This window comes from Hylobates moloch, unplaced genomic scaffold, assembly GCF_009828535.3.
Source record: "Hylobates moloch isolate HMO894 unplaced genomic scaffold, HMol_V3 SCAFFOLD_19, whole genome shotgun sequence".
Classification (NCBI taxonomy): domain Eukaryota; kingdom Metazoa; phylum Chordata; class Mammalia; order Primates; family Hylobatidae; genus Hylobates; species Hylobates moloch.
The window spans coordinates 10,764,452-10,790,592 of record NW_026652294.1 but is presented as its reverse complement, the minus strand read 5'-3'; the positions used below and the strand labels follow the sequence as shown (position 1 = coordinate 10,790,592).

The 26,141-nt window shown below is 50.4% G+C and overlaps 3 protein-coding genes across 15 annotated transcripts in view; 1 reads left to right on the top strand and 2 right to left on the bottom strand.

The window, feature by feature from the left end:
• KREMEN1 (kringle containing transmembrane protein 1) overlaps positions 1–13,655 on the bottom strand; it is a 109,276-nt gene extending 95,621 nt beyond the window's left edge. For 2 of the 4 annotated variants that reach the window (XM_032140085.1, XM_032140086.2), the window contains exon 1: positions 2,073–2,265. In XM_032140085.1, the coding sequence (XP_031995976.1) occupies positions 2,073–2,169 (97 nt within the window). In that variant the 5' untranslated portion in view covers positions 2,170–2,265. Of the gene's footprint in view, positions 1–2,072; positions 2,266–12,566; positions 12,613–13,525 lie in introns of those variants that run through there. The other 2 variants (XM_058431498.1, XM_058431497.1) reach the window with 2 other exon arrangements.
• On the top strand, positions 12,805–16,070 carry CUNH22orf31 (chromosome unknown C22orf31 homolog). Of its 4 annotated transcripts, XM_058431502.1 has the most exons (4): positions 12,933–12,967; positions 13,126–13,412; positions 13,910–14,338; positions 15,560–16,070. In XM_058431502.1, the coding sequence occupies exons 3-4, from the start codon at positions 14,024–14,026 to the stop codon at positions 15,998–16,000; spliced, it is 756 nt and encodes a 251-aa protein (XP_058287485.1). In that variant the 5' UTR covers positions 12,933–12,967; positions 13,126–13,412; positions 13,910–14,023; the 3' UTR covers positions 16,001–16,070. The 4 variants fall into 4 exon arrangements, with proteins under 4 accessions (XP_058287482.1, XP_031995965.1, XP_058287485.1 ...); XM_058431499.1 differs by lacking the exons at positions 12,933–12,967; positions 13,126–13,412 and adding an exon at positions 12,805–12,840; XM_032140074.2 differs by lacking the exon at positions 13,126–13,412 and having other exon boundaries at positions 12,839–12,967.
• A 1,182-nt stretch (positions 16,071–17,252) lies between these two features.
• Positions 17,253–26,141, bottom strand: part of ZNRF3 (zinc and ring finger 3) — a 176,873-nt gene continuing 167,984 nt past the window's right edge. For all 7 annotated transcript variants that reach the window (XM_032140073.2, XM_058430995.1, XM_058430993.1 and 4 more), the window contains exons 8-9: positions 24,189–25,940; positions 17,253–21,203 (exon numbers count right to left, since the gene is read on the bottom strand). In XM_032140073.2, coding sequence (XP_031995964.1) covers positions 21,160–21,203; positions 24,189–25,940 — 1,796 coding nt within the window. In that variant the 3' untranslated portion in view covers positions 17,253–21,159. The remainder of the gene's footprint in view (positions 21,204–24,188; positions 25,941–26,141) is intronic.

The following is a 26,141-nucleotide window of genomic DNA, read 5'->3' as shown; positions in this document are numbered from 1 at the left end:
AACCAGTCTATTTCCACCCATACCTCTCTCTTTGTAGGGGTCATTAAACCCTGACCACACAGATAGCAAAGTGGAGCTAAGGGGTTACTAGGTTACAGTTATGTTGACATATCCTGGCTCTCGGAATGTCCCTCACTCCTCACAACAGTAGAAGTGATCATACTGTAGAAGTCCCATAAAAGACGGTGATCACTCAGAAACCACTTACTGAGCCTCAGGTTTACAACACTTGGAGACCCCAGTTCTACTAACTTAAAGCCAAGCTTTGCCTTTTACAGAAATGAATCAGACCGAAAGCTCTTAGCATTCCCAGGGTAAATGAGGTGTCTAGCACTCGATGAACTGTGAGGCCCTATAAAAGTATTATTAAAGTATGTTTATTGACTCCCTCCTATATGCGGGTATGTTACCTACAGTATATCATTTAATCTTCACAACACTCTGCAAAGAAGTTATCCTGTCTTTACAGATGAGGAAACTGAGGCTCAGAGAGCTGAAGGCATGGCTCAAAGTCACGCAGTAAGTGACAATACCAAGTCCTAGCTTTTTCGCTAATCCAAGCCAATGAGTAAACAAAGCAACTCTGAGTTTTCTTACACCAGCAAAATCCCATCCTTTCCAACATCAGTCTGTGACTTTGGGTGGAGAACCCAGAGGCGGGTTTTCCTACTCCTGCAGACTGTTAATAAACTCTTCCCATCCCTTTCACAAATGTCCTATGCTCAACACCCAAACAGCCTGCAGAGAAATGCAACGCCCTGTTGCCTTCTCTTCAACTTAGAAAGGATTCGGCTACAAGGTTGCGTGTGGAAGTTAAGCAAAGTCCAAGCTTCATCCTGGTCCAGGGCCTCACCTCGGGAAGACCTGGCCTTGGCCTTGGCCTGAGGAGTGAGTGACCTGTCTAAGGTGTGGGCTGACCCAAAACACGGAGGAGCTCGGCGTTGCACCCTCAGGAAGAGCACCCTAAACTCAGTAGGGGAGAAGTTAACCATCACCGCTTCCTTTTTCCTCTCCCCCTTCTGCGCCATCACCTGAGTTATAGGGAAGTTCAAAGCGGCCCAGCGAAGAGAGAGGGCACGTCCCATCCGTCTGGGTACAAGGTCGTCCCAGGACTCTAACCTGCTTCTAGCAGGGCGAACAAGTCCATCCCGTTCCTCGCGAGGCAGAAGTTACAATGTCCGCCAAGCGGGTGCAGCCGAGGACTCGGGAAAAGGGGCTGAGCGCCGGCTCCTCCCGCCTCCGCTCTGCTCTGCGCGGGGAGGCGCCGGGTTCCACCGGTGTAGGCGGGAGGAGAGGACTGGGGGACGCGGGGGCGTCGTAGTGAGGCTCAGGGAGGGGACCTTGGCCCGGGGGAGGGATGTCGCTGAGGGTCTTGGAGAGGGGCGTATAGCCTTTTGTAGAGGGGCAGTCGTCCCGGTGCAAGGTGCGTCGATGAAGGACTTGGGGCGGGATCCCAGGAGGTACTGGGGAGCAGGGGTCGTCCCGGCCCGGGAGGGGTCGCTGGGGACTTGGGGACGGGATCCCAGGAGGTACCGGGGAGCAGGGGGCGTCCTGGCCCGTGGGGAGTCGCTGGGGATTTTGGGACGGGATCCTAGGAGGTACCGGGGATCAGGGGACGCCCCGGCCCGGGGGGAGTCGCTGGGGACTTGGGACGGGATCCCAGGAGGTACCGGGGAGAGGGGGCGTCCCGGCCTAGTTGGGGTCGCTGAGGGACTCGGGCAGCGGGTCCCAGATCCCGAGACAGAGGAGATGTCCCAGCCCCGGGGGCGTCGCAGAGGGGCTTGGAAGTCTCAAGGCGGAGAGGGCGTCCTGGGCTGAGGGGCGTCGCTGAGAAGCACCGGGTCCTGCAGCCAGGGGATAGTACCGGGCCCGGGGGCGTCGATGACGGGCCTGGGGGTAGCCCGGGTCCCAGGGAGGGACCATCCCGGCCTGAGGGGCGTCGCCTAGGGGCCCAGGGAAGGGTCCCGGAAGGTCCTGAAGCGGGAGGGAGGGGGCCCTCAGGCTGGCCGGCCCTTGTCGCCCCTCGAGTGGGCTCCGCTCAGGGCGGGCGGTGGGGGGTCGCTCACACTCACCGGGTCCGGGGCCGAGGCCGGGGCTGGGCGCGGGCCGGGCCGCCAGCGTGAGCGCCGCGGCGGAGAGCAGGGCGAGGCGGGCGGCGGGCGGCGCCATGGGCCGTCAGTGCGGGGCCCCGGGGCGCGGCCCGGGGGAAAGGGGGCAGCGCGGGGAGCCGGGGGCGGCCATCGGAGCAGGACCCGGGGCCCAAGTGTAGCCCCGCCCCGGTCGCCCGGCCGCCCCGCCCCGGCCCGCCCAGCTCAGCGCCGCCACCGCCCCTGCAGCCTGGGGCCCGCCCGGATCCGCGGAGGGGCCCGGGGGGCGGAGCCCACTTCTCTTGCACGCCCCGCCCCGACCGCGCGCCGCTCCTGCCACTCACGCACCAGGCCCCGCCCATCTCTCGCCTCACCTGGGCCCGCCCCGCAGGGCCCTCTGTTTGTCCCATCCAAGGGTAGGATCAGCAGGTGAGGGGCGGGGCCTTGGCCCGGCCTCCAAGTCACCAAGCGGTTTGGCGGGGCTGAAATAGGCCGGGCTCCCAGTGACCCCTGCTCCACTCTCACTTAGGTCGTGACCCACGCGCGAGCTCAGCTACAGCGGTACTAATTACAACAGCAGCTTGCAAACTGTTTTCCCTTGCTTAGGTCATCGTAATGGTTAAAAAAAGAATGCTTTGGAGAGTTCACATCCCACTTGGTCACCTGTAAGACCTTGGACAGATTTAAAGGAAAAATAGCTCTTACCTCAATTTCCTCATCTGTTAAATGGAGGTGATAATAGCTACTACTCCTCAGAGCGGTTGCACTAAATAAGAATGCCTACTGCCGGGTGCGGTGGCTAACTCCTGTGATCCCAGCACTTTGGGAGGCTGAGATGGAAGAATCACTTGAGCCCAGGATTTTGAGACCAACCTGGGCAACACAGCGAGACCCCATCTCTACAGGAAAAAAATAAATAAATCAGTGGTCCCAGCTACTCAGGAGACTGAAGCAGGAGGGTCGCTTGAGCCCAGGAGGTCGGGCTTGCAGTAAGCCTTGTTCGCACCACTGCACTCCAGCCTGGGTGACAGAGCAAGACCCCATCTCAAAAAAAAAAAAAAAACGAAAGCATGGAAGCTTTTACGCACGCACAGTAGGAGTTCAGCAAATGTTGAATTTCTTTCTCCACCCCAAGTTTGCAGCCACATACTGACCCCTGGTTCCGTATCTTATCACATAGCCAATTTCAACTAGGGCAGGTTTCCTGATCTGTCTGAGGCTCAGCCGTTTGCAGAATAGGAATAATAAAAGGCCTTCGGAGGATTCGATGAGATAGAAGCAAGTAAAACGCCCAACGCAACGTCCAGAAATGGATGGGACAGTGCTGCTTATCCTACAGGCTGAGATGTTAGGGATCAGAGAGCGCGCGGCTTGCTTAAACTTTCGGCGCCCGCGTGGTAGGCCCTTTGCCCGCCTCCCCCAGCCCCGACCCGGGCAAGGTCTTCCCCTGCCGCACCCGGGGTCTGTCGTGGGCCGTCCTCCTCCCCCGCCCTCCCCGCAGGCAGAGGGGATTTTCCTACAGCTCCCGCCTAAAGCACAGCGGTGACGCCCGGCGGGGCAGGTCCAGGCGGCGCGCCGGGCGCTTTCAAGTCCCTGGTCCCAGGCTTGCAAGTGCAGACCTGCGCCCGGCGCGGCGGCGGGAACATCTGCCCCGGTGTGCAGACTCGCCGCACCCAGAGCGCGGCTGGGCGGGACCGGTCCGCCTTGGGTACACTCGCCCCTGGGCCCCCTCAACCCCCGGGCGTCACCCCCTCATCCACTCCCAGAGCCCGCGTCCCCCCAAACTCCTTTCCCCACCCACGGCTGCTCGCAGGGCCGGGCCCCAAGGGCGCAGCTACCTCCCACGAGGCCTCTCAATATCTGTCCCTCTCCACCCACACGACTCAGCACTGTAGCAAGAAGAATCTTGTTCAGTTATTGTTTTCATGTGTCATTCCCGAGTTCAAGGATCCTCTGGGATTCTTATTGGAACTTAGGGGCACCCACCATCCCCTCACCCAGCCAGCCTCTGTCCTGGGGACCCCCCCCCCACCTCCTGCCACCGGTGATCCCCACTTCTGTCCAGCTTTCCCCTTTTCCACAATTTTGGGCCCTTCCCACCTTCTCCACCGGACCTGAGAACCCTTATTCCGGGACTTCTGTGCCCTCCCAGGCAGCAGTGCCTTTAAAGAGAATGAAATGAGAAGATGCCGGTGAAGCCCTCAGCCCAAAGCAAACACTCAATAAAGTCGAACTTTCCTTCGTTCAGCAAATATTCAGCCAGGAACATGCCAAGGGCTGAGGATACAGCCACCAAGACCAAACCTTCCTCTTGGAACTTACATTCTAGTCAACCTGAAAACACGCAAATTCCGGAGAACAAAAAGTACTGCAAAGACAAGAAAATTATGTTGACCAAATGTTCTGTGGATTTTTTTTTTTCTTTTTCTTTTTCTGGAGACAGGGCCTCCGTCTGTCGCCCACACTGGAGTGCAGTGGTGAGATCATGGCTCACTGCAGCCTCCAATTCCTGGGCTCCAGTGATCCTCCTGCTTCAGCCTCCTGGATAGCTGGGACTATAGAGGCATGCCACCACGCCTGGCTAACCTTTGGACTACTTTAAACAGGATGCCGGAGAAAGACTTTAGCAAAGCAGGACACAGTTCTCTCCAGTTCACAAGGTTCTTTCTGCATCTCATTCAGGTTTCAGAGGAGAAAATAGGAAGGGCACCCAGGAGGTTGGAAACAAAGTTTATTTGGCCAAGTCTGGGCAGCTTAGAACCAGCCATATAATTGGCATGGCACAGTGAGAAATGAAAATGTATGTCCTTTGTCCAAACTTATTAAGAATTTCAAGACGGGCCAGGCGCCGTGGTTCACGCCTGTAATCCCAGCATTTAGGGAGGCCAAGGCAGGTGGATCACCTGAGTTCAGAAGTTTGAGACCAGCCTGGCCAACATGGTGAAACCTCATCTCTACTAAAAATACAAAAAATTATCCAGGCTTGGCTGTGGGCGCCTGTAATCCCAGCTACTCAGGAGGCTGAGACAGGAGAATTGCTTGAACCTGGGAGGTGGAGGTTGCAGTGAGCCAAGATCGTGCCACTGCACTCCAGCCTGAGCGACAGAGCAAGACTCCATCTCAAAAAAAAAAAAAGAATTTCAAGACAGTGACAGCAGAAGATAAAAAGATAAAGCATGTGTGGGGCCCTTCCAAGAAAGGGGGCCTATGTTGATATACAGGTTACACGCCCATGAAAATGGCCCTGTTGTACAACAGGACTCGGAAATTGTGTGCAAGCTCCTCCTGGCACTGGCTGTGGTGAAAAACATCCCTCTAGCCTTCTCCACCCCCACCTTCTCTTTTCCAGCTGAAAGCCCAGCACAGGTGATGGAAACAGTGCACAAGAGGCTAAAAATACAGCCCAGCATGTCTAGGTCATGGCGCTTAACAGCTCAAGGCCTTTTGTGGTCCTGGCTTCTGGCAGAGAGCAACCTGGGATACTCATTTCAGTGCTTTACATGCCTAGGGTGTTTAGCAGCTTTATTTCATGGAAAGAGTGAGGACACTGAATGCAGCTCCTGGGCCTCCAGAAAGATGTTGGTGTCCGTTTGTCTGTTTGCACTGTGCAAGTAAGGCCCCTTTCTTCCTCGGAGGGCAGCAGGATTGGCCAAGAAGCCAGGAGACCTACAATGTTGGAGTTTGGGTCATTCACGTGTCTTTGAAACTCCAGTTGGGATGATTTCTGCTCAAAGGGCAGTCATTTTATGGGGAGAGCCCTGGACGAGGGGGCCTGATTATAATAACAGCAATAGCAAACGTTTACTGCAGACTTGACTAAGGCTATGCAGGGTGTCCACGGTTGCATTTCACAAAATCCTGCCAGTAGCCTTATGAGGGAGGCATTCTTACCAGCCCCACACCCACTCCAGAACAAAGAGAGATTAAATGACTTGCCCAAAGGTGACATTGTGTTAGAGCTGGGCTTTGAACCCAGGCAGTGGAACCCTAGTCTTACCCTCACAAGTACGAGGCTGGGCCAGGCGCGGTGGCTCACATCTGTAATCCTAGCACTTTGGGAGGCTGAGGCAGGTGGATCACAAGGTCAGGAGTTCAAGACCAGCCTGACTAACATAGTGAAATCCCATCTCTACAAAAATACAAAAACTAGCCGGGCATAGTGGCGGGTGCCTGCAGTCTCAGGTACTCGGGAGACTGAGGCAGGAGAATCGCTTGAACCCAGGAGGCAGAGGTTGCAGTGAGCCGAGATCGTGTCACTGCGCTCCAGCCTGGGCAACAGACCGAGACTCTGTGAAAGAAAGAAATTTAAAGACAGGGTCTTGAGCCCAGGCAGGGTGGCTCATGCCTGTAATCCCAGCACTTTGGGAGGCCGAGGCAAGTGGATCACTTGAGGTTAGGAGTTTGAGACCAGCCTGGCCAACATGGTGAAACCCCATCTGTAAAAAAAAAAAAAAAAACAAAAATTAGCCAGGTGTGGGGGCATGCACCTATGATCTCAGCTACTTGGGAGGCTGAGGCAGGAGAATCGTTTGAACCCAGGAGGCAGAAGTTGTAGTGAGCAGAGATAGTGCCACTGTCCTCCAACCCAGGCAAGAGTGAGACTCTGTCTCAAAAGAAAAAGATAGGATTTGATATGTTGCCCAGATCAGATTGGAGAGCAGTGACTATTCACAATCATGGCACACTACAGCCTCGAATTCCTGGGTTCCAGCAATCCTCTCACCTCAGACTTAGTAGCTGGGGCTACAGATGCTTGCTACTGTACCTGATGCCTCCTTGTTCTGTCATTAGGTCAGGTGTGGTAGCTCACGCTTGTAATCCCAGCACCTCGGGAAGCTGAGGTGGGAGGATCTCTTGAACCCAGTAGTTTGAGATTACAGTGAACAAGGATAGAGCCACTGCAGTCCAGCCTGGGCAACAAGAAAGCCAGACCCTGTCTCTAAAATTAATAGTAATAGGCTGGGCACGGTGGCTCATGCTTGTAATCTCAGTACTTTGGGAGTCTGATCCTGGCAGATCACCTGAGGTCAGGAGGTCAAGTTCAGCCTGGCCAATCTGGCAAAACCCCATTTCTGCTAAAAATACAAAAATTAGCCGGGCGTGGTGGCTCATGCCTGTAATCCCAGCTACTTGGGAGGCTAATGCAGTAGAATCACTTGAACCCTGGTGGTGGAAGTTGCACTGAGCCGAGGTCATGTCACTGCACTCTAGCCTGGGCAAGAAAGCCAGAGTCTGTGTCAAAAAAAAAAAAAAGGAAAAGAAAAGAAAAAAGAAAATTAATAATAATAATCAATAAAAAATAAAATAATAGGTTTCTGTCACCAAATGCTTATTGAGTGGTCCAGAGCTGGGATTGGAATTAGGCAAGTGAAGTATGTGCCTCAGGCACAGAGTTTAAGAGGATTTTTAGAAAACACAGTAAAAAATCCGGTAATCAAGATAAATATTGTGTAATAGATATTTTATACATCTAATAAATATATTTAGTAAATAGTATTTAATGCAATATTTTAAAATAATTTTTTAACATCTAAATGAATGCAAAAAAATCCATTACGAACAGACTGTCCCAACTTTAAGTGAAGATAGGATGTATATTCCTGATTTTCCTTTAGCCTCGGGCTTGAGGCTGCACTGTTTCATTACTGAGTCTCCCAGGATTCTGGCTCAGACAACTAGTGACGGGAAATTCAAGAGAGGCAGTCATTTGCTTGTTCTGATGGGGGTGAAGGAAGAGAAAGAATCTGGTCTTGAACATGAGTTAGAGGTGTCTGTGGGGCATCCAGGTGGGCACCTCTGAAAACTCACAGTAGGGTTTGGGTTAGCATTGAGCGGGGCGTTGGCTGGGTGCGGTGGCTCCTGCCTGTAATCCCAGCACTTTGGGAGGCCGAGGCAGGTGGATCACCTGAGGTCAGGAGTTCAAGACCAGCCTGGCTGACATGGTGAAACCCTATCTCTACTAAAAATACAAAAATTAGCCGGGCATGGTGGTGAGTGCCTGTAATCCCAGCTACTCAGGAGGCTGAGGCAGGAGAATTGCTTGAACCCAGGAGACAGAGATTGCAGTGAGCCAAGATCGTGCCACTGCACTCCAGCCTGGGCAGCAGAGCGAGCCTCCATCTCAAAAAAAAGAAAAAAGAAAAGAAAACAAAGAAAGAAAGGAGGAAGCGTGGGACATCTGCAGGAGTCAGGTGAGAACTGGTGGGAAGGCACACAGGACACCATTATTTCGCATACTTGGCCCACAATTGGTGCATATTCAGCACATGTGGTCCAAATCATTGGTCCTCCGAGTTTGCATCATAGTTCAGGAATCTTTTCCAATTCTTTCCCATCCAAAGTGTTTCTCTTCTGCATCATAAACCTCAGATATGTTCCCACATGGGTATGGAAGTTTACTGCTTGGGTGTTAAAACAAAAACACCTGAGGAAATTAAAAGCAACTAAATTCCACTAGAATTGCGTGGGTGGGGCAGGGCCATAAAGGCGGAAGACAAGAATTAATAGAAATTGACTGAATTTCTTCTTTATTAGCTGATCCACCAGAAGGAGAATAAGAGCTAAGAGAAGCTAAAAAGAAGAAAGGTAGTAGTAAAGGAAAGACAAAAAAAAAAAGGAAGAAGGAAGATTATAGGAGCTAAAAATACTGTGAGGAAACTTTGGCTAAACATCAAAGAAGGACAGATGTGTTCGCAAATAGAAGCGGTGCTTTAGATATGTCAGGAAGCACAGCTCCAAATGATGGGTGGAAAATAAAGGTTAGTGAGACTGAGCTCAGCAGAATAAAAAAGCTTCATGGGAGAATCAAACTAAGGAAGAGGTCTTTCATCAACATGGAAACCCTACTGCTTCAACCCCGAGTTCCCCGGATCAAGTGCTGGCACCCATGATGGAAACACTTGCCATGGTTTTAGTACCTTGGACCAAATAGTCATTCTATTCTGACTTTATAATTCTAAACAATCTTTGATGGGACAATCTCTGCTAAAGACTAACCACTTCCTTATCTTATCTTCAGCTAACTGCTTCCCTTTCCGTTTAACAAAGCATAGAATATTCTGAACAACTCCCATAACCAGGGGATGTAGCTCCTCTACATTCAACACTTCTGTGAGGTCAATCAATCTGACAAATATATAATGAAGATGGATCATGAAAGTCTGATACCCAAGTCAGATCAGAAACTTTCCCTACTTCCAAGAGGCTCATTGCTTGCCTTCATACACTAGATTTTTTTTCTTTGTTCTTTTTCTTTTTGTAGAGATGGGGTCTTGCTTTGTTGCCCAAGCTCATCTTGAACCCTGGATTCAAGTGATCCTTCCGCCTCAGCCTCCCAAAGTGCTGGGATTATAGGTGTGAGCCACCACAGTGGCCATAAACCAGATTGATGCACATGAATGACCTGAGACAAAGATCATATCAAATGTTGCATTACATCACTTAGACCATGAGCAACAGGAGCTCAAGAAAGGGCCAGATGAGTAAATGGACCATAATATTAATAACATTCACATGGTCAGGCACGGTGGCTCACGCCTGAAATCCCAGCACTTTGGGAGGTGAAGGATGGTAGATCGCGAGGTCAGGAGTTCGAGACCAGCCTGGCCAACATGGTGAAACCCCGTCTCTGCTAAAAATACAAAAATTAGCTGGATGTGGTGGTAGACACCTGTAATCCCAGCTACTCGGGAGGCTGAGGCAGGAGAATTGCTTGAACCCGGGAGGCGGAGATTGCAGTGAGCTGAGGACATGCCATTGCACTCCAGCCTGGGTGACAGACTGAGACTCCATCTCAAAATAAATAAATAAATAAATAAATAAATAAATAATAATGTTCACATGGGATGGGTGTGTTGGTTCACAACTGTAGTCCCAGCACTTCGGCAGGCCAAGGAGAATCACTTGAGCCCAGGAGTTCCAGACTAAGGTGAGCAACACAGGGAGACCTCATCTCTCCAAAAAAAAAAAAAAAAAAAAAAAAATCACTCGGCAAAAACAAGCCTGTGATCCCAGCTACTTGGGAGGCCAAAGTGGGAGGATTGCTTGAGCCCAGGAGGTCGAGGCTCCCATGAGCCATGATCACACCACTGCACTCCAGCCTGGGTGACAGACTGAGACCCTGTCTCAAAACAAAAACAAAAACACAAAAAAGCAAATATTTATTGAGTGCTTACTATACACCAGGAGCCATGCCAAGTATTTCAGATGCATTGTCCCACTTCATCCTCACAATAATCCTTAGGTAGGCACTACCTAAGAAATGACTAGGCCCATTTCACAGCTGAGGAAATTAAGGTTCAGGGGTATGAATTCACTTGCCTAATGAAAGATGGATCTGGGATGCCAACACAGGCAGACTCCCTCCTGAGCCTAGAGAAAGTCTCATGACAAGGACAGGACTAGAACTGGGCCTGGGTATGGTAGATGGATGGGCTGACCAACAGAGAGGCCAGGCATCACAGTGATAACTGTGAGTGTTTAAGAACAAGGGCAGTAGGGCCGGGTGTGGTGATTCCTGCCTATAATCCCAGCACTTTGGGAGGCCGAGGCAGGTGGATCACCTGAGGTCAAGAGTTTGAGACTAGCCTGGCCAACATGGTGAAACCCCATCTCTACTAAAAATACAAAAATTAGCCCGGCATGGTAGTGCGTGCCTGTAATCCCAGCTACTTGGGAGGCTGAGGCAGGAGAATCCCTTGAACCCGGGAGGTGGAAGTTGCAGTGAGCCGAGATCGTGCCACTGCACTCCAGCCTGGGTGACAAGAGTGAAATTCCGTCTCAAAAACAAAAACAAAAACAAGGGCAGTATAGACTTTGGTTGGGTTCAGCCTTTGTTGGTTACTTGAGGCATGATACTTGAGCAACTTGTGCCTCAGTTTCTTTATCTGTGAAACAGGGAACAGTACTCAAACTCATAGGATGGTTGGTAGCATTTCGTGACATGATGCTAATAAAGTGGCTAGAACAGTGCCTGGCCTTCAGGAAGCATTCAATAAATATCAGTTTGATTGACATAGGAGAAATAGCTTAGACCAAAGTACCCTGGGTTAGTTCTAAGGAAGGCTGAGGGTTACCCGTTGTGGCACAGTCAATTGAAGTGAGTTACAATGAAGGCAGAGAAGGCAGAATTTGATAGAACTTGAACAGCATGTATCAAGTGCTGCCCATGTGAACAGCTCTGTGCTGGAAGAAGGAGATTGAGGCCAAGCACAGGCTCACGCCTGTAATCCCAGCACTTTGGGAGGCCAAGGTGGGTGGATCACTTGAGGCCAGGAGTTTGAGACCAGCTGGGCCAACATGGTGAAAACTCATCTCTACTAAAAATACAAAAATTAGCTGGGCTTGGTGGTGCGCACCTGTAATCCCAGTATCTTGGGTGGCTGACACACAAGAATTGCTTGAACCCCAGAAAGCGGAGGTTGCAGTGAGCTGAGACTGCGCCACTGCACTCCAGCCTGGGGGACAGAGTGAGTAAAAGACCTAGCAGAGTCATTGAGTAAAAGACCTAGCAAAGTAGATCTAACAGATGAGTGTGTGGAAAGATGAGGTGCAGGAAAGCCAAACTCAAGACGGGGAAAGAGAAAAGAGAAACGGATGACCTACTCTTATTATGCCTTTTCTTGCTTGACATTTCCCTCCTGTCCCTGCTTTGCAGAGTAAAGACAGATGGTAATTTCCAGGTAGCCCAGGAGCCCGGTGCCATTTTTCCAAGATTGACCAGCTTTGAAAAGATGCTTGCCTGCCCAGCCTCCAGACATTCGCAAACTCTTCCCAAAGACAAACCCTTTCCAAAGCCCTGCTCTAAAACCAACCCAGCTCTTAGGAGGTGAGGGCAGGGCTCACCACTGAAAGGGAGCAATTGTCCTCCCAAGTGTCTGTGGGTCCAGCTGCCATAGGCCTGGAGGTGGTTCCACCACAGCCTGTGGTGCGGTCCGCCTGCAGGCTTTGATTCACTCCAGGGACAACACTTAAAAACTCAAGCAGGCAACACATGTGATTCCAGGATCCCCTGCCAGATTCATACTCTGTTTTTCCATCATTTCACTAGCCTCCCCCTCAGGAGGGAGGCTCCAGAGGCATTTTACAAATAAAAGAATCAAACCCACCAACAGGACGAGCACCTGATAAGGAGTGAGGCATTGCCCAAGAGTTCCCAGGAAGAGGCGGCTTTGTTCTCCTTTCAAGCCCTTGACACTGCTAACAGCTCTAATTACTGCATTTGCCATGGGATGTAAAATAAAACCACATTCTAGAAACCATGTAGTCTTCCTGGGAGAGACACACAGGGAAAGGTGCCCAGGGCTGCAGGAACGTGCTCTTTCATTCCTGGTCCCTAACCTTGGCAGCTATTCTGAGAACTTAACAGTGCCTCCTTTATGTACCTGAAGGAGGGCACTTTTGCACATGTAGGGATGCATCTCACTACCCATATCCCCAAATCTGGTCTGCATATTTGACTACATTTCCTGCAAAACATACTTCTTAAGAACATGAAGATCTTCAAAATTCATCCAAGCCATTTTGGGGGAAATGAGGACTTCAGAAGTTTCTGAGGCTAGAAGCAAAACCATGTAGAACTTCTTCCTAGATAATTTAACTATAAAATCTGATGATGTAACACCCACCCACATCCACATCACAAACCAAAGTGACATCACAAATACTAGAGATAATGGCTCAAAGCTGCCTGCATTGAGCCCAAATCTAAACAAACAGCAATTTGCCCATATGTGACTAAGGCAGAGAAAGACAGGTGACTAGAAATATTAAAACAAAAAAAAAAAAAAGAGAGAGAGAGAGAGGGAGAAAGGAAAGAGAAAATACATATTTCTTCCCCCTACTAAGCTAGCGAAAATAAAATTTAAGGCGACAGAAGTATGGTAAGGTGATTTTATTTCTATAGATCACATTTCTTACAAAGCCAGGTCTCTTTAAATATGTGATTCTAATCTATCCAAATTGTTCTGTTGCTCTTAGTTGTCCCAGGAAATGGAGGCCGGCAGCATTAATGTTTTCGTGTTGCTTTTATGGTCCCCAGAGTATACTGATTTCCCTGTGAATGAGCTCTTCTTGGCGCATGGCAGTTGGTTAGAAAGTGTATTCAGCCAGGCGTGGTGGCTCACCCTTGTAATGCCAGCACTTTAGGAGGCCGAGGCGGGCAATCATCTGAGGCTGGGAGTTCGAGACCAGCCTGACCAACATGGAGAAACCCCGTCTCTACTAAAAATACAAAATCGGCTGGGCGCAGTGGGGCATGCCTGTAATCCCAACTACTTGGAAGGCTGAGGCAGGAGAATCCCTTGAACCCGGGAGGCGGAGGTTGCGGTGAGCTGAGATCACACCATTGCACTCCAGCCTGGGCAATAAGAGCTAAACTCCGTCCCTCCACACACAAAAAAAGAAAATGTAAAGCGTATTCAGGGTTTGGCAGAACTTACCGGCTGTCATGTCTGTGTTGCAGCATGGATGAGTGTCTACAGCTCACATGGAAGTCTTGAGTGACCCTGCCTTCCATATCTTTCCAGCAGGCAGGAATTGTCTTCAATTTCTTGTGAACCCTCCCTGACCCCCGACTTCCTGCCCCAGCATGCTATGTTCTTTGAGAGCCTGAATATTACTGTAACCTTGTGGAGTGACTATCTCCTCCCTACTTGGTATAAAAGGCTTTGGTGAACAGGAGAGGACATATAGTAAATTTCTAAGAACTGGGTGGAAGGAATGGCCTATAAAAAGATGTTAATATTTTGCCTTCAAAGTAGACCTTTTATTCTCTGCTGAAGAATGGTCCTTTTAAAATTCATTTCTCCCTCTTATAATTCTAGCACCCAGTCAATGTGAGACGAGACCCCAGCATCCTTATCTATGGACTCCGACAGTCCATCTTACTAAATACCAGGCTTCAGGACTGCTATGTGGACTCACCGGCTCTCACCAACATGTGGATGGCCAGAACGTGTGCAAAGCAGAACATTAATGCCCCAGCACCAGCTACCACTTCCTCTTGGGAAGTTGTAAGGAACCCATTAATTGCCAGTTCCTTCTCCCTGGTTAAACTTGTACTCAGGCGGCAACTGAAGAAAAAGTGCTGCCCAGCACCACGCAAGTTTGGAGAAGGAAAACTCTCAAAGAGATTAAAGCACAAGGACGATTCAGTGATGAAAGCCACCCAGCAGGCCAGGAAAAGAAACTCCATCAGTTCCAAGAGCAAGCGGCCAGCAGGGCACAGGAGGCCTGCAGGAGGCATCAGAGAGGTAGACGAGGACCAGTGGTGGGGAAAATGTGACGGGCGAGGGGAGGGAAAAGGTAAAGCCAGAGAACACTTAATGGTTGAGATTACATGGTGTTTGGCTACCGCCTGTAATCTCAGCACTTTGGGAGGCCAAGCAGGGAGGATCGCTTGAGCTCAGAGAGTTCAAAACCAGCCTGGGCAACATAGGGAGACCTCATCTCTACTAAAAAAAAAAATAGCCAGGCATGACGGACACGCCTGTGATCCCAGCTACTTGGGAGGCTAAGGAGAGAGGATTACTTGAACCCAGGAGGTTGAGGCTGCAGTGAGCCATGATTGCACTACTGCATTCCTGATTGGGCAACAGAGCAAGACCCTGTCTCAAAAAAAAGAAAAAGAAAAAAAGATCTATACCAAGTGAAGGAAATCCTAAAGTTGAAGACAGAATGTGGGGAGGAGGTGTAGCATGGTAGAGTGGAAGTATGCCCCAGATTTTGGGGTCATGCTATTTATCATTTATACTATGCTTAGTTCTAGAGAAGGATGAGCTGGCTTTCGTAAGCACAGACTTGACATGAAGGAAAAATAAGGGTGAGAAGGAAGGCTAGGATATGGGTAGTGCATGCTTGTGCACACACACACACCAGTGGTCAGCTATAGATCTGGATTGTGGGCGTCCACATGGAGAACTTGGCCTATGAAGGCCTGATTGGAATCCAGGTCTGTTACCCCATGGTGGCCAGCAGAGCTCCATGTACCCTGGAGCTAGGCCGTCAGGGTTCAAATCCTAACTCTGACTATAATTGAGGATGACCTCGGGCTTAATTTCTTTGTGCCTTGATATTATCATATTAAATGAGGGATAACGGCCCTTCCCTCATAGGGCTTCATGAATGTTAAATAATACATGCAAAAGGCTTTTGAACAGAGCCTGGCAGAGGGTAAATAATTAGGATCTTGCGTGGCATTCAATAGATGACAGTTGTTATTAACCTTCTAGCTGTGTGGCCTTGGGCAAACCAATTCCAATTTCTTTGCCTTTAAAGCTGTCTCCTGCTGACCTCACAGGGTTATGGGGAACACACGCAGTCGTATGTACATAAAGGAATTCAGTAAACTAGAACATGCTAGACAAATGTTGGTTGTTGCTGTAACCAAGACTCTGGGACACAAATCCCAGATGATTATTCTGAGCTCCCCTCTCAAGTTTTAGCTTTGACTTCTCTGCTTTCTTCCTGGCTAGAGTAAAGAAAGTTCAAAGGAGAAAAAACTAACAGTCCGCCAAGATCTTGAGGACAGATATGCTGAACATGTGGCTGCCACCCAAGCGCTACCCCAGGACAGTGGGACAGCAGCCTGGAAGGGCCGAGTGTTGCTTCCTGAAACCCAAAAGAGACAGCAGTTGTCGGAGGACATGCTAACCATCCACGGTCTCCCCATAGAGGGTTACCAGGCTCTGTACCACGCTGTGGTGGAGCCAATGCTGTGGAATCCTTCAGGGACCCCCAAGAGGTACAGCCTGGAGCTGGGCAAGGCCATTAAACGAAAGCTCTGGGAGGCTCTGTGCAGTCAGGGTGCCATCTCTGAAGGTGCTCAGAGGGACCAGTTCCCTGGCAGGAAGCAGCCGGGTGTCCACGAGGAGCCTGTACTCAAGAAATGGCCCAAGTTAAAGAGCAAAAAATAGGACCAGGAACTCGTGGGATTAGAGTATTCTCTGCTAGAAATCTGAAAAATAAACACAACTTTGCACCTTCCGTGTCATCTCAGAGTGCTTTACAAATTAGCGACACCCTCTCAGGGGAAACAAAGAGGTATCAGATTCGCTCAAGACCAAGGGTCCCTCTCCACTCATGATTAGGTAATTTTGAAGGGTAGATGCTTGGAGTATTTTTCCTTCAAGGCCTTGGGGGTCTCTTAGTCTTCCAGGTAGGAAAAGGCCTGACAGATAAAGCAGATGTTTTATATTCAGGCTATGGTTCCCTATTGCCTTCCTTCTTTCCCTTCCTTTTCTTTATTTTGAGACAGCTCTGTCGCCCAGGCTGGAGTTCAGTGGCATGATCATAGCTCACTGCAGTCTTGACTTCCTGGGCTCAAGCAATCCTCCTGCCTCAGCCTCCTGAGTAGCTAAGACTACATGTGGGCCCCAACATGTATAGCTTTTTTTTTTTCTCGGTAGAGAAATGGGGTCTCACTATGTTGCTGAGTCTGGTCTCCAACTCCTGCCTCAAGAGATCCTCCTGACTCAACCTCCTGAATAGCTGGGATTATAGGTATGAGCTCCCACGCCTGGCCATATGGTTCCTTATTTTTAAAAAGTGGATGTCCGGGCTCGGTGGCTCATGCCTGTAATCCCAGCACTTTGGGAGGCCAAGGCGGGCAGATCACGAGGTCAGGAGATCAAGACCATCCTGGCTAACACGGTGAAACCCCGTCTCTACTAAAAATACAACAAAAAAAAAAAAAAATTAGCCAGGCGTGGTGGGGGCACCTGTAGTCCCAGCTACTCGGGAGGCTGAGGCACGAGAATGGCTTGAACCCGGGAGGTGGAGTTTGCAGTGAGCCGAGATTGTGCCGCTGCACTCCAGCCTGGGAGACAGAGCGAGACTCTATCTCAAAAAAAAAAAAAAATTAAATAAATAAATAAATAAAAAATAAAAAGTGGACCCCTAGGCTCAATCACTGTCACTTTCCCTAGCTCCTTCTACATAGGGCTGAGCAGAAAGCCTACCATTCTCACAAGGATATAAACCCACACCCTTATAACAGATGCTCTCCTGTGACACTGCCTAAACCCCCAATAACCTGGATTCTATATTAACAGGAGAGAAAGTTACATGAATGCTTCCACGGACAAGTAGAAGTTAAAAGTACTGCCCCGTGCAAACCTCCCCTTGTTGAATCTGTGGACTTTTACTGAACAGACCAATGACAATATATAACATATACTTGATAAAATTGTATTTTTTTTTTACAGTCATTTGTACAATTTGTTACAAAACCATAGAAGACTACAACTTGTTTTAAATCATTTTTGGTCTGCAAATATGTAAAATCTGTGTGCAATTATCATGTATTTACAGGGTCTTGTGTTAGTCATTTTCAATGATTATTCCAACAATGTCACACTCTCAACATAAGACATGGCTTAAGATAAATATATTAGTAAATAAATATTCTGAGAACATATTTCCATAAATGAAATGTGCTGCTATACATATACAGAATATACATAAGTTGTTTTCTAGCTTTTAAAACATTTTTTTAAAATGGTAATGTTGGAAAAAGAGCCCTTAGACCATTTTATTACAAAATCTTTACAGCAAAGTCTTTACAAAATCTCTTTTAAGTGCTATGGGAGAAATTAAAAAATTTTAAAATAGTGCCTCGTTAGACCAACACAATAGAAAGAGTTTACATAAGGAGTAGAAAAAGGCAGTTCTGTTTAAAGAAGAATATTCTCAATTAGTATTTTTTAGACCTCATTTTAAAAGCGTTAGTCCTGCACGAACTTCGAGTAGAGACTAGCAGCACATAAGTATGTGAGCAGTGGGGCAGATGGGGCTTTATTTTATAAAAGGGCTTGGGTTAGGAGGAGACGGGGAAGGAGCTGAGAGTCAAAGCCAGCTTAATGGGGCTGCATCCATAAAGAGGTACCTTGTTGGTAAACACCCAAACTTCCATTTTTAGCTGGTTCTAGAACTCTTCACTGTACATGGCTATCCTACACCCAGGGCTGGGTCACTTGACCCTGCCCAACTGCCACACCCCAACTTAGAGGGATTGGGGGCAGGGGTTCTCAGTGGAAAGTGAGATACTCCCAGTTTCCATGGCTATAAAACCACTACACACCACTCAGAGTCCACCGAAAAGGGTGTCTGTCATTGGTGGAGTCTTACAACTTCAAAGAGGACATTTCTTTTGATTTACATGTGACAAAATAAGACCATTGGTTATTTTATTCCGGTGATCTCCCTGTCTGAGAAGCCAACACAAATTTAAAAGACAATGGTTGGTATTGCTGGGTGGGCGCGGTGGCTCATGCCTGTAATCCCAGCACTTTGGGAGGCTGAGGTGGGTGGATCACCTGAGGTCGGGAATTCAAGACCAGCCTGACCAACATGGAGAAACCCCGTCTCTACCAAAAATACAAAATTAGCCGGGTGTGGTGGCACATGCCTGTAGCCCCAGCTACTTGGGAGGCTGAGGCAGAAGAATCACTTGGACCCGGGAGGCGGAGGTTGCAGTGAGCTGAGATCGCGCCATTGCACTCCAGCCTGGGCGACAAGAGCGAAACTCCATCTCAAAAAAAAAAAAAAAAAAGACAATGGTTGGTATTTGGTATTTTGGTATTTAAGGTTTTAAAATTGCATTTTTGTTTCTACCACCTGTAAGCTACAAAAATTAAATGGGTTTCCTTTGCCATCTGCGGCTATCACTTGTTCAAGTGAAAACTAGACACACTTATTTTAATAAGCCCAGTGGAAGCCACATTCTCTACTCATTTATTGCTTAAGGCTATTGAGGGGTGGTTTTCCAGCCAGGGCTAAAGAAAGCCACTTTGGGAGTTCGGTTTCAGACGAGGAAGAAAATATGCACTCAAAGGCATTAAAAACAAAACAAAACAAAAAACCCCCCACAAACAACAACAAAAAAATCTGTGAGAAGCTGCTTTTTGCAGTTCATATTAAAAGCCAGACCCCGCTTCCCTAAAACCATGCAATGCAAGCTGCTGTCCTTAGCAGCTGCTACTCCTGGCCCGAGAAATGAAGCCGTCTCAGATCACATGTCACCAGCTTAGGCGCTTCTCACACCCTCGATAACAGGTGTGCGGGGCGCAGTCCGAGGAGCAGCCCCCAAGGGACTGCACCCGAGGATGGAGGACGGATCTCACCAGTGAAGCCTCAATGGGAAATGCTTTGATCATTTGATGCTGGAATTTGTCAAATCCTAGCTAGATATAAGTAAATTTCCTCATCATACGCTGAGGTCAAGAAAAACATTCTAAGAGTGAGATTCTGGTTCAAGACTGGAGAACCCAGGTGGAGACTTGTTCAAGACTGGAGAATCACCTGGCAACCCAGGTGGTCCTTGTTCTCCTACCCACAGGGGGCCAGGTCTCAAGTTTCCTATTCTCAAGTGAGCTTTCAGACCCAATGGGCCAGTTCTTTCAGATGGCAACAAATATCTGATGAATGAATGAATAAATACAAGTGACCAGAAGAGTTAGTGAACACAAGGACTAATATTAGTTTCCTCTAAAAAAATTTTTTTAAAGAACAAGGAATACATTGGACAAAAAAGGATGACAATCCCTGATCTGAAATAGCTTTAAATAGATTCTCTCTCCCTTTTAAAAATGAAACACCTTAAAACCACAACGGTTTGGGTTTTTAAACTTTCCCCTTCCCCTTAGTAAAAAAGGCTGGAAAAATATACAAAAACCTACCCTTTGGGTGTAAACTATTTGATAGTCTCTCTCTCTGTCTCATGGAGAATCAATACATAATAGTGCATTAGGTAGACAGGACAGCAGACATCTGCAGACGAGATGAGCAATTTCAGCCATGAGGCAGAGGACTGAATAACCCTGAAGCGGTGCTTCCGTGGGGAAATGGGACAGGAAAGATATCATTCAAATGGAGCTCAGTGCAGACCTCGTAGGTCCAGGCACATGCCCCCAGAAAGGCAGCCCAAGGAAGCAGCAGCCAAGGGGTGTGGCTGCCCCCACACAGATGCAGATGCATGCGCACTGCACATCGGTGTGCTGCTGGGTCAGTGGAGAGCACTCTCCCCCAGCCCCATCGGACACCAAGGCCACAAAAGTACATTCCTTCTGGGTGTCTGTCCCCACACACCCCGTCGAGTCATTTCTGCAGCCAGTGGCAGGGGGCCCAAAATATTTTTGCAAAGGACTCCAAAGTCAGGACAACCAAAGCGGACAGCCTCCTCTTCCCTGCCCCGAGGGTCAGAGTTCAGGTCGAGGGCCCCAAGAACATGCCCTTACTATGACCGGGACCTCAGCCAAGATCAGGGCTGTGAACTCTGTCGTTTCACTTGGGACCATGACCTGAGGGGACAGATTGAGGACACTGGGAAGAATCGTCCCCATCACCCTGGAGCTTTCATAGCAGCGGCTTGACCTGGCTCCACAGGGCTGTGGATCATGTACACCCTGTTCCTAGCTGCTGCCATCACCTGCCTAAAGGCGTGGGCTGGAGAAGCATGGCGTCTGAGACCTGAAATCGTGTACACTGGGATTTGCCACGAGAAAGAAAGAGGCAGCTTTGCACTGCTCCTCAGAGCCTGTACCCCTATCAACTAGCTTTACTTCAAGTTTCTGGTTCATTTTCTAAGGCAGGTGAAGCCCTGAGCTTTTCAAAGGCCTGAGCTCCCTTCAGGGAGACAACAGTATCTACACATGATGTGGTTCATTTAATGCAGCAGTGATTTTTTTTTTCTTTTTCAGCAAAAGTTGGCGGTTAGGGTTCTTTAAAATATATATTTAAATAACTTTTTACATTTACATACATTATCTTAAAAAAAAACAAAGCAGAGAACTCAATCCCACACCTCGGAACCCCAAGCACACACACTTTACAAAACAGAACATGTTATCAAAAGAGGCAAAGGACTCGGAGAACTTTGTCTGTTGATTTGTTAATGGGGTAGGGGGTGGTTTTGCCACAGGGGGCTCACATTTTGGGTTGACAAGGAGGGCTCTCTTTATTACCACTTTTGCGTGTTTGTCAAAGCTAAAAAAATTTTTTGTTTTTGTTTTTTGAAGGAAGTCAGTTTGGAGTCTCCACACAGTTCCCAGTTTCCAGGTAAGAGTTCCTCCTGAGCTCAGGCTCCTGTGCTGCTGCTGTCTGCTGAGTGAGATCTCGGTCCTGGGAAAGACAGAGAACAATCATCAGGGAAGGGAGCTGGCACCACACATGGGACCAGGCAAGGGACTCAGGTGGCCCTGTCCCCAGCATGTGGCAGGCCTGTGTTTGCTAAAGGGCTGAAGCAGGTTCCTGTTCCCAGAGGGGGTCCATTTGTGCTGAGAGCACAGGTGCCTCCTGGAAAGCCAGCCTCTCATTTGGATGTACAGAGCTTTCTAGAAGCCCTCAGGTAGCATGAAAGCCCAATATATTAGAGATGTTAACTGGGTGCCCAGTGTGCGTCAGGCCCTGGGAAAAGCAGTAGAGAGGACTCCCTCACAGAGCTTTACGAACCTTGAGACAAAGTAATTTAGCAATAGGATGACAGAAGTGAACGGAAGGTGTGCAAGTGATCTCAGAGGGGGCTGGAGTGTCGCTTAACCTAAGATCTGGAGGAGAAAAGTAGCGGAGAGGTCTGGGGGCTGGAATGAGCTTGGCACATGGGGAGAACGGGACAGGGGCCACAGGGGGTGAAAGCAGCAAGCAAGGAGTGAACCAGGAGCTCATCAGATGGGTTAGCAGGAGCTGGATCACACAGAACTGAGTGAGATGCTAACATTTATTATTTCTGAGACAGGGTCTTGCTGTGTTGCCTAGGCTGAAGTGCAGTGGTGAGATCATGACTACAGCCTCAATCTCTTGGGCTCAAGTGAGTAGCCAATCTCTTGGGCTCAGCCTTCTGAGTATCTGGGACTAATGGCATGTGTCACCGTGCCCAGCTAATTAAAAAAAAATTTTTTTTTTTTTAATTTTTTTAAGAGATAGGTTCATTCTATGTTCCCCAGGCTGGTCTCCAACTCCTGGCCTCAAGTGATCCTCCTGCCTTGGCCTTCCAAAGCACTCAGCTAGGAGTTTTTTTTTTTTTTGAGACGGAATCTCGCTCTGTCGCCAGGCTGGAGTACAATGGGGCGATCTCAGCTCACTGCAACATCCGTGTCCCGGGTTCAAGCAATTCTCCTGCCTTAGCCTCCCGAGTAGGGGAGGCGTGCGCCACCATGCCCAGCTAATTTTCGTATTTTTATTAGAGACGGGGTTTTGCCATGTTGGCCAAGATGGTCTCGATCTCTTTACCTGGTGATCTGCCTGCCTCGGCCTCCCAAAGTCCCGGGATGACAGGCATGAGTCACCACGCCCGGCCAACATTTTTAAGATTTTAAAGGTAACAGCAAGTCATTGAAGGGTTTTCTAGCACAAACACATCAACTTATGTTTCAAAAAAGGCCACTCTGGTTCCAAGTGGAATAGAAGGCAAGACCAGTGACAGCAGATCAGTCAGAGGTTATTGCCTCTGTCCCGCAGAGAGGAAAATGAGACTGGACTGAAGGGATAGCAGTGGGGGTGCAGAGAAGTAGATACATTTGGGGTGTACTTCGCAGGTAGATCTTGTTGCAGTGCTACTCAGAGGTGCTAGACTCCACAGTTTATTACTGAGGCAGCATGTTTGGAAATCTTGTAGCAGTCTGATGTCTGTTGAATCTAATAATAGAATATCTGGACTTGTATCTTACATGTCTTTTGCTAAGTTTCATTTTCTGGGAATTCATTTTCATGGACTGAGGCAAAAACAAGCAACTGGGGTCCTTCAGACAGGTTGAGAAGCCCAGGAGGCTGGAGTGCAAGGGGCAGGGTGGGCACAGGGATGGGGTCTAGGTTTTTTTTTTTTTTTTTTTGAGATGGAGTCTCGCTCTGTCACCCAGGCTGGAGTGCAGTGGTGCGATCGCGGCTTACTGCAACCTCCACCTCCCAGGTTCAGGCGATTCTCCTGCCTCAGCCTCCCGAGTAGCTGGGATTACAGGTGCCTGCTACGCCCAGCTAATTTTTTTGTATTTTAGTAGAGACAGGGTTTCACTATATTGGCCAGGCTGATCTCGAACTCCTGAACTCAAGTGATTCACCTGCCTTGGCCTCCCAAAGTGCAGGGATTACAGGCATGAGCCACTGGGTCTGGCCTTTTTTTTTTTTTTTTTTTTTTAAGACAGAGTCTTGCTCTGTCACCCAGGCTGGAGTGCAGTAGCTTGATCTTGGCTCACTGCAACCTCTGCCAACCAGGTTCAAGCGATTCTCCTGCCTCAGCATCCTGAGTAGCTGGGACTACAGGCACCCACCACCACCCCTGGCTAATTTTTGTACTGAGTAACGAGAATGTTTATGAAGTGGCTCCTACATAATATCCCAGCCATGCAGAGTCATGAACAGACTCCATGGTTTTGCCATGTTGGCTAGGCTGGTCTCCAACTCCTGGCCTCAAGTGATCCATGGCCTCGGCCTCCCAAAGTGGTTGGGTGACCCAAGATTACAGGCATGAGCCACTACCCCCAGCTGGTGCTAGGTTTTTGGTGTGAGCATGTGGATGGGGAGCAGGGCAGAGGGGGAAATGAGAGCACTGCTGTCATGTGGACATGACAGGCTGCAGGCATCTTGGGGGAGAGATCCCGAGATCGTGGAAGCAGAGGGCTCAATAGGTCTGAACTCCAAGGGAGGGCCAGGCTGAGGAGTAACCCTTGGAAGTCTTCAGCCTCAGATGGTGTTTAAAGCCAAGGGCACAAAAGAAGTGATTCAGAGGCTGGGCGCGGTGGCTCAAGCCTGTAATCCCAGCACTTTGGGAGGCCGAGGCAGGCGGATCACGAGGTCAGGAGATCGAGACCATCCTGGCTATCACGGTGAAACCCCGTCTCTACTAAAAATACAAAAAATTAGCCGGGCGTGTTGGTGGGCGCCTGTAGTCCCAGCTACTGGGGAGGCTGAGGCAGGAGAATGGCGTGAACCTGAGAGGCGGAGCTTGCAGTGAGCCGAGATGGCGCCACTGCACTCCAGCCTGGGGGACAGAGAAAGACTCCGTCTCAAAAAAAAAAAAAAAAGAAGTCATTCAGAAAATGCCTAAGACAGAAGACGACAAGACGACCCTGATGGAAACTCCTGCTCTGACCTACTGCCATTTCCTGCTCTCACCTGCAGCCTCAGTGGCTGTGGCGTTGGACTCCTGAGTGTCCTGGAGGGCACTAGGGAAGCTGGCCCTGGCAGCACCCGCCTCCTCCGGAGGGCAGCCAGGCCGCAGCAGGGCCCTAGCCTGGCAGCACAGAGCCCGCTCCTCTTCCCGGGTTGCTCCCAGGCCCCTGTGGGGCCGTGGGGTGTCCGGGCCCCGCGTCCCACCCCAGGAGCCGAGGCTGTGGGTCCCTTGGCAGTCCGAGGGCAGGCCCAGGTCACAGTCCACATCCTCCGGAATGATGGGGATGCGCTGGCTCAGGTCCCGGGCCCCGGGGTAGCAGCCGGGCGGGGGCTCCTCGGTGAGCGTGTACTGCACACTCACCGAGTAGTCCTCAGTGTAGCAGCCGCCGCCCCCTCCGCCCCCACGGGCCACCTGCTTCTCTTCATAGAAGCAGCAGGGCAGGCCCTCGTATTTCACCCCATCTGTCCTGGGCAAATGGTCGGGGTGAAGGCCGTACAGGCCCTGGGAGCTTCCTGACTGGGGCTCCCCACCCGCCGGGCCAGAGCCCTCGTAGAGGTGGGGCCCCAGGAACAAGGTGCTGCTGCCAGCTGCTCCGGCGCTAGGCCCGGGTGGGGAGGGCTGGGGCTCGCAGCAGCAGGCACACGACGGCAACTCGTGGCCCCCCTTCCAGGTCCTCCTGAGGTCTGGGGCGGCCCCAGGAGAAGCCTCGAGCCCAACTTCTGAGGTAGAGCTATTGGGCCCCCTGTGCTCCAGGGAGGAGTTGCTGCTGTAGTTCATCTCCAGGCTGCAGGTGGACACCTGATCCCCCGAGGGAGAGGCAGGGCCTGGCCAAGGCTCGCCCCGCCCAGCACCATGACTGTGCACCGCCGGGAGCTCCTCGGGGGGCGGGGAGCCCTCGAAGCACAGGGCAGGCCCCCGGCCCGAGCTGCCCGAGCCCCCCGCCTCACTGGCACGACAGGGGCTCCGGCTGCGGTAGATGAAGGGGTCATAGTCGCTGCTGAGGGAGCTGCGGAAGGTGGAGCAGCTCCCGTACACGCCCTGGTTGCTGACCTCAGTGCAGTCTACCACAGAGTCACTGGAGGAACAGTGGCACTGGCCGGAGCTGCTGCTGCTGCTGCTGTCGCTGCCCGGGCAGTCGGCCAGGTAGCCACTGCACACCGAGCGGTGACCGTGATAGCAGCTGAAGCTGGACGTGCTGCCGCTCTCCAGGTGGGAGGGCGGGGCCACGTGCACCACGGTGGGGAAGAGCAGGCTGCCACTGCCGCTCGGAGGAAAGGCACGGGCCGGGCCCCGGGGCGCCAGGCTAGGTGGGGACTGCCTCTCCTGCTCCGGGTAGCTGAGGCCCTGGAAGTAGTAGTGCTGGTACATGGTCTCATACTGGGAGAAGCAAGCTGCCTTGGAGAAGCTGCGGCCGCTCAACTTGGGCTTGCGGAAGGGGTGAGCTGGGGAGTAGGCCCGGTGCTCCAGGCCGCAGCGGTGAGCGGCCAGGCTGTGGTCCAGGTGGAGGGGTGGGTAGCTGCGGATGTAGGCGGGGGTCTGCGGGGAATAGAGGCTCTGCTCCCCGTGCCGGTCCACGGTCAGCAAGGTGACGGGGTTGCCGTGGGAGTCCATGCTTGTCCTCGTAGGGTAGGCTGGGATGGCGTTGGTCCTGTGCACGCGGCCGGGGTAATGCACCGGCAGGGTCACCCTCTGCTGCCGACCACGTGAGAGGTTGCTGGTCTCCACACACACTGCGCTTGGGTTTCCCTTTTGTTCTGGAGACAAGTGGAGGAAACAGAGTAGGCAGGGCTGAGCATACTGGTGTCAGAGGCTAAAGGGATTTTTAAAACGGGCAAAGGCTGAAGCAGCAGGCTTGGTCACCTGCCAAGGTGCCCATTCTCACAACCCTGCCCCCAAACTCAGCTGCAGCGGCAGAGGCTGACCTATCTGTGTGAAATGGCCCATCTCCTGTAAGG

Bases quoted from the DNA above. Each gene is read 5' to 3' on its own strand.
- CUNH22orf31 (XM_032140074.2), top strand. The intron at 14,339-15,559 runs GTAGACGAGGAC...CTTCCTGGCTAG, and splicing joins CTGCAGGAGGCATCAGAGAG to AGTAAAGAAAGTTCAAAGGA.